The sequence below is a fragment of the Triturus cristatus genome, chromosome 9 (assembly GCF_964204655.1).
Source record: "Triturus cristatus chromosome 9, aTriCri1.1, whole genome shotgun sequence".
Lineage (NCBI taxonomy): Eukaryota > Metazoa > Chordata > Amphibia > Caudata > Salamandridae > Triturus > Triturus cristatus.
This window is the reverse complement of record NC_140592.1, coordinates 938,889,480-938,901,860: the sequence shown is the minus strand read 5'-3', so window position 1 is coordinate 938,901,860 and position 12,381 is coordinate 938,889,480. Positions and strand designations below refer to the sequence as shown.

The 12,381-nt window shown below is 38.4% G+C and overlaps 1 protein-coding gene across 5 annotated transcripts in view; it reads right to left on the bottom strand.

Annotated features, from left to right (window-relative positions):
• The window catches only part of TDP1 (tyrosyl-DNA phosphodiesterase 1), a 984,975-nt gene that overhangs the window by 856,635 nt on the left and 115,959 nt on the right, over positions 1–12,381 (bottom strand). For all 5 annotated transcript variants that reach the window (XM_085626517.1, XM_085626518.1, XM_085626520.1 and 2 more), the window contains exons 3-4: positions 6,112–6,155; positions 3,101–3,156 (exon numbers count right to left, since the gene is read on the bottom strand). In XM_085626517.1, coding sequence (XP_085482643.1) covers positions 3,101–3,156; positions 6,112–6,155 — 100 coding nt within the window. The remainder of the gene's footprint in view (positions 1–3,100; positions 3,157–6,111; positions 6,156–12,381) is intronic.

Here is a 12,381-nt window from a genome sequence, read left to right as displayed (position 1 = left end):
TAGACTCGCTAGTCTCTCCTTGGTACCGCCTTGTCTGAATTTGTTACCTCTCATAACGACTGGACCTTTTACTTGTCTTGTTATACGGTCTGCTTTATCTTGTCTGTGAGCACTATTTTGTTTAATGATTTGTCCCTATTTCATACACTACGTTGCAGCACGCAGCACGCTTTTATTTTGTTTACTAATGGCAGTCCGCTTTAACTATAGCGGCTGCGTTTCTTTGTTCATTTATTGTTTTGTTTGTTTACTTGAGCCCATGCAGCGCTTCACATTTATGGAGGCCGCGCCCCTTTTCTTTAGAGAAGCCGCGTCTAAAGAAAGGTGCGCAGCAAAGTAAGTAAAGCGCGGCATGGGCGATTTTACAAAAAAAAACATCTGTTTATCAACTTGAGAAACAGTTGCATTTTTTTGTCAAAGCGCACCATGCCGCAATTTCATTTTAATTTCGGCCACGCCACTTTCTTTAGATGTGGGTTGTCTAAAGAAAGGTGTGCGCCCTCCATGATTGTAAAAGCACCGGATGGGCGCTAGTAAACAAATATTGGCAAAGCAATAGGTCTCGCATTTGCAAGAGTTTAAGCTATTGCATTGCCAATAGTTCAAACTCTCATAATTGCGAGACCTATTGCATTGCAAATGCTTGTTTTTTTAAAAAGGTGCTTAGTGCCAACAAGAGTTTTGTTAAAAATATATCTGGCTAATCAAGGAGAATTTCAATCATATGAAGAAGGCAGGTCCTTTGGACCTTGAGGGATTTATCAATTATTAAAAACACACTGGTCTACACTTGAACAACCCAAACACTAGTTTGTGGCATTTAAGACTGAATATTTGGGTATAATTGTTGGAGACCTACATGTAAGACAACACATATTTGCATGACAGTATGTTCCAGGTTTTGGGTCATCAATTGAGCAATTATCTTCCTTTTTGATGTTAGGCAAGCTTCGACCAGAGTGATTTTAATGAATCAATCTCTCAGGTAATGAGAGCAGGTTTGCAATGGAATTGAGCTTGGTTTATGTTATTATTGAATATTTCGCTTTCTCTGGATATTAGTGAACATGGGAATTAGCGTTCTAGTAGTACTATTCAAATATCTGATACAGGGGGTATCTTCTTTATATATAACATACCTGTTAAAGGGTTTAAACCTTAATTTGCGGAATAATATGTTAGCTAGGTCAGAGGTGAGGGACTAGTACGCAAACTTTGTGATCCCTTATGTCATTGATTCTACACCTTAGCAGAACAATTTGACTCAAACATTGGTCTTTTATCATGCCGCTGTTAAAGGATATGACAGACAGTGGCACCTTTAAATACGAATGCCCTTAACGGAACATACTTTCTCAGAGAACTACTTTATTAGTGTTAATCCTACTGGACCTCTCGGTGGCATTCAACACCGTCTCCCACGGAACCCTAGGCACAGGACTCTAGGACGATGGGATCCGAGACAAGGCCCTCAACTGGATCCGCTCCTTCCTCACTATACCTCTCGAAACCAACAGAGATCAGGTGCAGAGTACCCCAGGGCTCCTCCCTCAGCCCCACCCTCGTCAACATCTACATGGACCCCCTCGCAGTCATTGTCAAGAACCATGGGCTCAACATCATCTCCTATGGCGAGGACACCCAGCTGATCCTCTCCCTCACCAAACAACCCACTGTCGCCAGGAACAACTTCCACGAAGGAATGAAAGCCGTCGCCGCCTGGATAAACGTCAGCTGCCTGAAGCTCAACTCGGACAAGACAGAAGTCCTCATCCTGGGAGCCTCTCCCTCTGCTTGGAACGACTCCTGGTGTCCCTCTGCTCTCGGAAGCCCCTCTACCACACACGAAACCTCAGCATCGTACTGCACTCCTCATAATCAACCGCCAGATAAACACTGTCTCCTTGGCCTGCTACAACACACTCTGCCTGCTTCAGAAGACCTTCAGATGGATCTCCACCGAATCCAGGAAGACAGTCACCCATGCCCTCATCAGCAGCAGAGTATCATGGCAACACACTCTATGCCTGCATCACCCAGAAACTCCTCCGAATATTCCCGAATGTCCAGAACACCGCAGCAAGACTAATCCTTAACATCCCCCGTCGCAGCCACATCACTCAACACCTCCGTGATCTGCACTGGCAGAAGAATAACCTTCAAACTCCTCACGCACACATACAAGACCCTTCACAACGTCCGACCCACATACCTGAATCATCACCTCTCATTGCACATACCCAATAGACACCTCCGCTCCGCCCAGCTTTCCCTGGCTACCGTCCCACAAATCCGCAAGACCAGAACCAGAGTAATTTACTTCTTCTACCTCGCCTCCAAGATATGAAACACCCTGCCATCCACATCAGGAAACCACCCTCACTGACGCAATTCAGGAAAGACCTCAAGACCTGGCTCTTTGGGTGAACTCAGCACTTAGTCTAATCTGCTGCACACCACCACTCCCCAGAGTGCCATGAAACCCTGACGGGTGAGTAGCCGTGCTTTAGAAACCCTGCTTGATTGATTGAGTCAGTGAAATACTGTTTGCGGGTTATCTACTATGGCTCTGGACATCTCAAGGACTGCTTTGTCCTAGACACTAAAATCTATGGGAATGTTACATAAAGACAATTTTTTACAAAAGTGTTTCCCTTGTGGAACTGGTACATACAGAAAAGCCCCAAATTCCTAATGACTTCAATGATAATGGCAAATTAAGAGCATTACCGAGTCTTTGCAGACATCGGTTTTTAGTCTAGGACTGACTAAAGGGCTTAGTAGAAATAATCAATGTGTTAGTCAGTCTAAACTGAGGATTATAATGCAGCCTGAACATTTTCATGTAAATGAAAACATGTTTAACAAAACTGGGATCCAATGTTATCCCATGGTAACAAGCATCTCATGGCACACAGGTTAAACTGATAAAGGGTTGGTGTTACTGTAGGGAATGGTATATTACTGCCTAAATAATGTCTCACATTTTCACTGTACTTTAATAAGACGCTGATGTGATATTACCACGTATGCTAATAATTGTAAAGTTTATTCTTATAACTTATGAAATACAGACTGGTAAAAATCAGCATAAAGTTACCTGAACTCCTTTGGATACTGCTTCACCAGCCATTCCACATTTACACAATAGTTGAACTTTTTGAGAGAGTAAAAAAAGGATATTAGTATATACTTTATTACATTTCAACTGACTCCAAAATAATAAGGTAGACATCTAAAAATATATATATGTGTCTCTATACACCTAATTTCTTTTTTTTTGTAACCTTAAACCATCCATTCCCCTCATGTCTAATTCCTGTCCCTTTTGACTTTTTTAGAGTGAATAAGAAATATAGGCAATGTTAACCTTTTATGTTTCTGAAAGAATTTCCCTATTTATTGCTGCTCATCTCAATGCTTTGGGTTAATTTCCCATGAGACAATAGGTTGATTAGCCAAATCATAGGTACACAGTTCAAAACTTTAAAAAAGGAACTCAGAAGTTGTACAGGTAATGCCGTTCACATAGGTGGAAAATGTGGCTTCTACGCGAACCATAGTAATAAGTCTAGAACAACAATGGTGGATGGAACCTTTTGGGCTAACAAAAATGGAATGAGTTTCATCATGGACTTAGCTGGAAAATGCTATTGAGTTTGATTTTTACAGTGTTGTCAAGAAACCAGGGGACTGTCTTAGGGAAACTAGTTAGCACTCTGGCTAGAGGAAGCAAAGCACCATGAGAGGCAACAGAAAAATGAAGGGGAAGAATGAAGCAATAGGAGGTCACAGCAGCAGGAAACCATAAAAGGTTTCACCCAGGATAGACCATTATTCCTCAAACAGATCAAAACTATTAAGACCTGCCAGAGATTCTGCGAGTGTGTGTGGAGAGAGGGGTTGCTGTAAATCAGTAAAGAAACCATTATTTACAGACTGAATGAAAGTGGTAGGATCAGGAGGAGGAACTGAACTTTCTCTCCCAGAATATCTTAAAAGACAACATTACACATCAGTCTGTGTAATGCGGAGAGAAGACCAGACTGGGGTTCATAAAGAAGAGATTGTAATATAGCACTGCTTGTGTCTTTAAACAGTGGCATATTCTTCAATACCTATATTTCCACAAAGAACCTGCAAATGGCCCAGTAAATAGGTTGTTGAGGTTTCCAAGCAGATAAAATAGAAATGATAGGAGGGATTGAAGTGTTGTTGACAAACAAAGCGGTTATCCGCTTGCAGAAAAGGGAAACATCAAGCAAGTGTTTACAAAGTAACTGGTCAGAATTTGGAGGAGGGTGAAGTTAAGGTACTATTTAAATCAGATAAGCCTTCAGAGTAATGAAGTAATCAAAGACAATCTTATGCGAAATAATCACAAATATCCTTCAATAGAAAGAACAGGCAGGACTCCAGCAGGTGCACAAATCTTTCCTTTGTTCTTTAATTTCCATCTGTAATTGGTCCCAACTTCCAGTACAACTCATGCATCATTCCACCATATACAAACATTTCAGGCAAAAAAAGGCAATGTGGGACAACACACAAATCACAACAAGTAATTTGCTTTAGATAGTCGGAGAGGGACACAAACTCTAAGAAATTCTTAACATAAATCAATGCTTTGAAGATTTCAGGATAAAAAGGAGGACTGATCACTGAAGATGTAGCTGTGACTCGCCTTAAAGGAGGTGAAGAGATGACAAGATGTAATTTTTCCTCCTTAACCCTTTTCTTGAGATGTGCTCATTCTTTTGTTAGTATCGCAACTTTTACAGGAGAGCAGTATTGAGTAAACAACTCTTTTTGATTTGGAATATTCATAACTGTTTTTTTAAACTAGAAAATCTTGTTTTAAAAATTCTTCAGTCTTAAGATGTTAAATCTTGAAATTGGTTAACAAAGAAACAGCAAGTGACTAGTGTCTGGCACTGATCAATCAATTTGTAATCAGTTTATGGTTTTTAACTTTAGTGCAGAATAAAAGGTGTGCCATTTTCATCTTATTCAGACCACTAATTTGTTTAAAACACCCATGAACTAATGTTTGTGCATTACCGGTCGATTCTTATGTTGGATTAGAAAGACTGGTGCACAAACAGTTTCCAACCAAGAAATAGCTCCTGGGAGGGTTACCGCTAAATTTGTGATGCCTGTAGTTCTACTTTTGTTGGGGTCTTTAGAATGCTACTTCCTGAAAAACATTATCTGGGCCGGCCTGGTAAGCTAGAGTGGAGGTTATTAAAATATGACTTAGTGCAATCTGAACAAACTGTCTATGACACTTACGGTTGCTTATTATTTTTATCAATGTCCGAAATGCTCAGTTCCGACCAAGTACTGGCTATTCAAGGTTTTAGCAGGTGGTCTTCTGCATGGCCTTTAAATGAGTCATTTATGCAATGTGTGTAAGTAATACTAAAATACATAATTGAGATTAATTCTAAGAGCTTGAGGGGCATAAACCTGGATACCTCCCATTCTGAGGTGCAAGCTTCTAATCAAAATGTTACCACATGAAACAATATAGATTACCTGTAAATAGGGAACATCGGCTACTTCAATTGACTTTAAAAATGATGTCACATTATCTAGATCAACCAGCAATCAGACATTCAATGTAACAGGGAAATGAGTACAACATGTATTTGCTAAGGAATAATTTACTTGTATGAAGATACAAGAAACTCAAATAAAAAGTTTAAGCTAGTTCTAAATGAGCTAATACTGGGAGAAATAATGCCAGGGATGTTTCCTGTGGTTGATATAAAGAATAATTTTCAAGAATTTTAAATTAAAAAAATGATGGGATTTTCTTTATACAGCACCTAATCCAATTTGTTTTACTACTGTGTGCAATGTCATTGTATATGCAGCAAATTAAAAAAAAAATAACGTTCATCAGCAGATGCAGTTGGTCTTACTCCACAAAACTTGTATTCTCTCCTGCTTTCAATCTAAAAAGAAGTTGACTAACATTTTACAGAGAATTATAAATCTGAATTTTTAAGTTAAATAATATCAGCTTTGTGAGATGGCCTTCCAAAGTTAATATTATTGACATTACTTAAAGTCTTGTCACTGTCCTCAAACATACACATACTGTACCTGAGCAGAAGACACCAATGATCCGAAAAGAGGTGATAAGATATCTGTTAAAAACAAATACAAAAAAAGTGTGTTACTTTGTTCAAAAATATTATTTTGGCCCCAGAAGCCCATTTTCTCCTGTTATACTTCTTTTGACTATTCAATTACTGATCAACGCAACCCACAAAATGTAATTAAGGACTGAGCAGGAGAAAGGTACCAATACCCTCATTAGGTATATAGATGTATTTTTCCTGATTTGATTCTGTCCTCCACACCTTTCGTGGTTGTGATAATCAAAAATTTACTTTTAACATATGCCATATGAAAAAGGCCCATCACAAGTCATATAGTGGCTCTGTCAACATATTAGATGAGTCGTAAACCCCAGTGTTGTCACTAAATTCACAACAGTCCACAGTTGCCACCTGATATATTGTCATCCATATTCACTTAGCTACTTTAAATTAATGTCATGCAATTTGTTTCACTGACAAAATATTTAAAAGTAACACGAAACTGTAAAATTCTATACATTATCCATGTAACTTCACAGTCTATACTTTCATTTGCAATTCTTAAAACATTAAAAGAGAATTGATAAAGAAACCAAAGAGGCTGCAAAACTAATAAACGTGGGATAGATTTCTTATTCCTACGTATTCATATACAATCTTTTAAATCTGTGTATCACACTTATTTTTTTAGACTAAGTACTGTTTGTTTTGCAATTCTGTTGTGTTTTCTATTTTGGCAGAATTAGTTGCCTCAAGTATACATGTTTTATTTTATGTTCAAGAATGCATTTTCTTTCTCGGACTACTGCCAAGTTCCATGATTTCTCTGTACATTTAACAAAAAAGTCTGAATTAGATATTTTCAGGAAACCCACCTATCAAGAACAAAACAAAGGCATCAAATCTACGTTTTTCATGAATTGAAAAATACCACTAAAACGCCCAATCATCAATGTAAATATTAAAATCACAAATACCTGCACTGAATAAACCAGGAAGGGCAAGCAACCAGGATACTGAATATACAAATATTGACACTGTTATTCTTAGACGCTGAATATTTCCATTTCACAACATATTTCTATTTTTGTTTCAGCATTTTGTCAGAAGTTCAATAGGTTCAATTAATAGTCTACTGTTGTCCATGTTGAGTAGATAAATCTTAGTATTAGATATGACGAAAGTGCACACTTTTTCAATTTGACACCCCTACATTTTAATATATTTTGTATTTTTTTTACAACATTATAATAATTCTCTGAATATATATTTATCCAGAAACCACCATCATTAAATAACGCACAGAATTAGCAGTACAGATTGTAGACTGAACAATAGTGTGAGGTTCTTTTAGGATCTGGACTCAGAAAACATCATGTTTTATAAAATGCTGCAAACCCAGCACAGAGCTAATTCGTCCCCCTAATTTCTTAAACTCTAGAATCTCAGAATTCAAACTAATTAGGTATGATATCTCAGCATTTGAAATAAAATCAATACATCATCTGCAACCTACTTTGTCACATTTTCAGCATTATGAAAGTTAGTCGTGTGAGTAAGAAGCAAAGATGCTAGTATAATTTCTAAGGTGTCGATGTGTAGTCATTGTCCTGTGCAAGGTTCTTTTGCCAGTTGGGCATTACATTATTTCATTAATAAGGTAAAAAAACACTTTAAATCTTTCGTTTAAATGGAGTCAGAATCAAAGAAAAGCAACTCAATATACATTTATTTTTACAATTGTACATAGAGAACAAATAATGTTAAAATACCACCAGGTATACCCTACATGGGGCCCCATAGACAGAGTCATAGTAACCCCATCTGAACACCAGAAAGGTAAACTAAATAAAGGGCCCTGCTTAGCTGATATAAAGGCAAAATTACCTATGGACCTCAGAGAAGTGGTAAATGTCAATGCCCAACTTTGATATTGTCCAGTAAACTGCCCAGGACCAGAGATAAGGGATCCTCCTAGCTCACTCAAATTATTTAGAAAGCAGATTTCAACTATTTCCTTTTGCCTGATTTTGAAAGCTGTAAACATACTTAATAAATATTTTATTGCTGCCATTGACAACAATCTATGTTTCTGTTCTTTTAAACTGAGTTTAACAGAAATTAGCTGACTTTCAGAACTATTACAAAACAATCTTTACTACATGTTAAGTAGTAATCATGCAAAGTACTCTTAGATCCTTTTAATGAAAAATGCAAAACATAAATTCAAATTGAATGTGACTATAAGCAAACAATTAAAAGTTACATGCCACTGGGAGGAAGGCAAAGGGTAGTAGCTCTTCATAATAAAGGAAATAGTTGCAGTCTTTTCCCCATTCAAACTTTACAAACAAGAACCCTATAACACATGAGCGTGGTCCTCGTGACGATTGAGCATACACTAGATGAAAGTAGAAGTTTGAAAGTCACCCTCTTTCTACAGAAAAGGTAATAATAGCAGTTACGACCATTATGTGGCTGCCTGAAAACTCTTGTAATGGCACGTGTGCTTACCGGTAATCCTCATTACTCTTAGTCCTACTCATCTCTTTCACGACTTGGGAGCTGAATCCCACCTTCAGGACAGGGAGCATCAAGAGTACTGAAAATGCAAGCCTGGCCCACCCTCAGTTGCTCATCATAACGGGGGTGGTATTCTCAGCATCTTCTTGTCATTCCCAAGCACAGTCAAAGGCGCAGAAAAGATGGAGGTGGTGCAGGTTGTAAGCACTAGGATGTGAAGGAGTAGGCCAAAGAGGAATGAAGATTACTTGGTAGCAATCAAGCCATTAAATTTGCATCCCTCTCCTCATCTTTACTTGTGTGGCATGCCAAAGTTAAGGACCTTTAACAAGACACAAATCAGAATCCCATAAATGCAAGAAACATCAATTTTTACTGCAATAATATTGAATTCATTCTTATTAAACGATGATAGCATATCATCTCATAAATATTATATCTTGTTGCAATTTTAATCTCGCAGAGGTAAGAACACTGAAACCAAAATTCTCATCAATATTCAAAATACCACAAAACTCAGCCCAAAAGGCAGAGGTTTTGTTGCTCACCCTTGCGGGAGGTTTCTTTAACTGAATTGTTGAAATGCTACTATTTTTATTCCTTCTGCCTTGCATTTAATATTTTTATAAACCTTCATGGTTTTCTGAATTTCTGATCTCAAATTCCCTTTTTGAGTCTATTCTTACTTTTTGAAACGCTGTCTTGAATCATGGATTTAGGGACATATTGTCTCCTCAACTCTTGAAGACTACACAGTCCCCAACACTGCATCTGGATGCTGTGATATTATGACTATTATGCAGATTATCGAAGAGATAAAGCACATATCCTTTAATATTCTCCAGAATGCAGCCCTCTTTTCCCGTGTAGGCCCATGATATGGTTGATTTAATCCATCTGCTTTACTGTTAACTCTGAATGCTTTCTTACCTTCGCCTGATAGTTAAGAAAAATCACAAATAAATGATCTGATATCGTGAATGTACGGGCCTGGTAAAGTTAAATGGCAAAGTTCTCTTAAGGCAATACAACAAACAAGCCTCATTAGTAGAAGGAATGAAACTTGGTAGAAAGTTTTTCTAGGAAACATAATAAAAAGAATTCGCATCAAGAATACAGAAAGGATCAGGTCTCAAGATCACCCTACCTTCAAGGAATCTAAGAAAAGGAGGACATCATGACAGACTCCATAACTCACCCACGTTGTGAGCTGACATCATAGGCTACCTTTTAAGAATCAATTTCAAATCAGGAGACATCAGAGGTTCAAAAGAATGTGACCAAAGAGATTTAAAAATCTACTTTAGGTTGAAGGATGGAGATACAGGAGGCCTGGAGAAGGAACAATTCTTGAACAACCTAGATTCTGGACATTTAGCATCTCTAACAGATTCAAACTTGAAAAAGTTGTGAAAAGACTCAAACTCACACAAAGCCTAATTCTCAAACTACCAAGTCTTCAAGACAGATAGGGAAAAGTTAAAGTGGAACTCATCCCACAGAAAATTATAGAAGAGAAGGAAAAGGACTAAAGACTGCAGCCACTGAATGTGAAGAGCACCACTTGTGGAAAGAATCCTAGTGCCTAGAATAACATTTCAAACTAGAAGACTTCCTAGTTCACTGTACAGCCTCCACCAGATGAAGCAGAGAACCTGTAAGCTCAAACTGACAACTTCTAGGCCCACAGAGACAGTGTAAGAGGGAGAGTCAAGAGACTATTCATTTCCTAGTGCCTGGAATAAGAGTACACGGTAGAAGACCTCCTGGACCCTTGTATAGCATCCACTAGAAGATGTGGAGGTCCTGTAAGCTCAAACTGTCAACTTCTAGGCCGACTCTGCAAGGGAAAGTTGAGAGTCTGTAAAAAGACCAAGATATTGGAAGAATATAAGTAGGAAGGGTAACCAGAGACCAAAGGTGGGGGAACTAAAATCTGCATCACCTAAAGGGAACTATTACGCTCATCTCCACTCCCTCCTCCTGAATCTCACAAGGAGCCTTGGATTTAGAGGCAAGAGAGAGAGAGAGCGTCCATTGGGCAACTTCAAATAAAAGTGCATCCATCCCATAGCTCCTTCCTCTGGACAACTGGGGCAGAATCTAGATAAGTATTTTTCTCCAAAAGATCCTAAAACGGGTACCAAATTCATACACCTGTCTCAAACACTGCTAGTTATAAGGACAAGCTCTGAAAAGATGGAATAATCTGCTAAGCCAATCCACCTGAACATTGTCCTGCCTCTTGATGTATGTGACAGAGTCCATGGAGGTAAACTTCAGCCCAAGTTCGCAAATGTGCTGGTAGATTTCATTGACTTTCAGTGGGTCACACCTGATGGCTGGTATATGCTACTGTCACAGTGTTGTCTGAATTCGCCAAGACACTGCAATGAAATATTTTCTGACAAACGTGTAGCAAGGCTCACAACAATACTGTAAGCTCTGTCTAGTTTGATGACTTGCAGGTCTCTGTTAGGGACCGTCTGGTTTGAAATGCATTGCGTGGGAGTCCAATGTCGCAATAGCCTAATCTAGAGAGCTGCCATATATTGTGAGCACCATAGGAGATTCTGGATGCATCAGGATCCTCCTAGACGTATTCAATGGCTTCAACTACCATTGAAGTTGTGATCTGATTTCAAGTGTTTCAGGAATCAAGGTATAGCTTGACTGAAATAATGGAGACGAAAATAAAAGTGCAAAAGTGGAGGACAAATAAAGTGTTCCCCACCTCTTTTGTAAAGACTCTTTGGGCTGAACGGAGTCCAAATCGGAGAACCGTAAACTGTCAGTGCTGATTTTGAATGTGGAACATCTGGTAGCAATTTGCCATAAATAAATGGAAATAAGCATTCGTGTCTATTGTAACCTAGGCAGTGATCAATTTGTTCCGTTTCTTGAGGTCTATCCCGATCATGTTGGGGAAAAGGAAGTCAATTGAGTAGACACCTTTCCCTCACTCTGCTTCTCGAAGTGGAATGATTGTCTTTTCCTGTTGCAATACACAAACTACTTCCTTCAATGCTTTCCTCTTAATGGGGCATCTTGGCCATGCTGTAGGAAAGACCCACTGACCCGGAGGGAAGGAAGAGAAATTCTGTCTTGTATCACTTTCAAATAGCATATAAAACCCAAATGTCTTAAGTTGATTCTCGTCACACTTTTAGATAGTGGTGAATCCAAACAACTATTTCTAACTACTGGACAAGGCCTGCCTTGGATCTGGCACAACAAAAACAAAGGTCTCTTGTGGAGAGTTCTCCTTTTTATTTTCTTGGAAACTGGTTGGAAAAAAGATTTTCTTTGGAACTTGGAAAACTGACTCAAAGATCGTTGTCTTGATCACTGTCTGAAGAATGACCTTTGCTTAGAATGTCTAAAAGGTACATTTTGCCTTTCCTTAAACATGAAATGAAATTGGTCTTCAAACTTAGAACCAAATTGTAGAACTCCTTCAAAATGCATACTATGAGCTGTAGACTTCTGAGCAGGGTCCATGTTCTACTACTTTAAGAACAGAAGCTCCACTTGTCAATAATGAAACTATCATATGTCAAACAATATGTCTGATAGGATGTGTACTTTCTATTTCATACCATCAAGTAGATCATAAAATTCAGTCCCATTTTGGACTGCTTTAAATAACATCTTAAAATCTGAAATCCAAACATTTCGGAGTGTAATCTCCATAGACACCCTCACAAAGAGCCAAGTGAGAACCAGAATTCACTTTAAGGTAGAATCA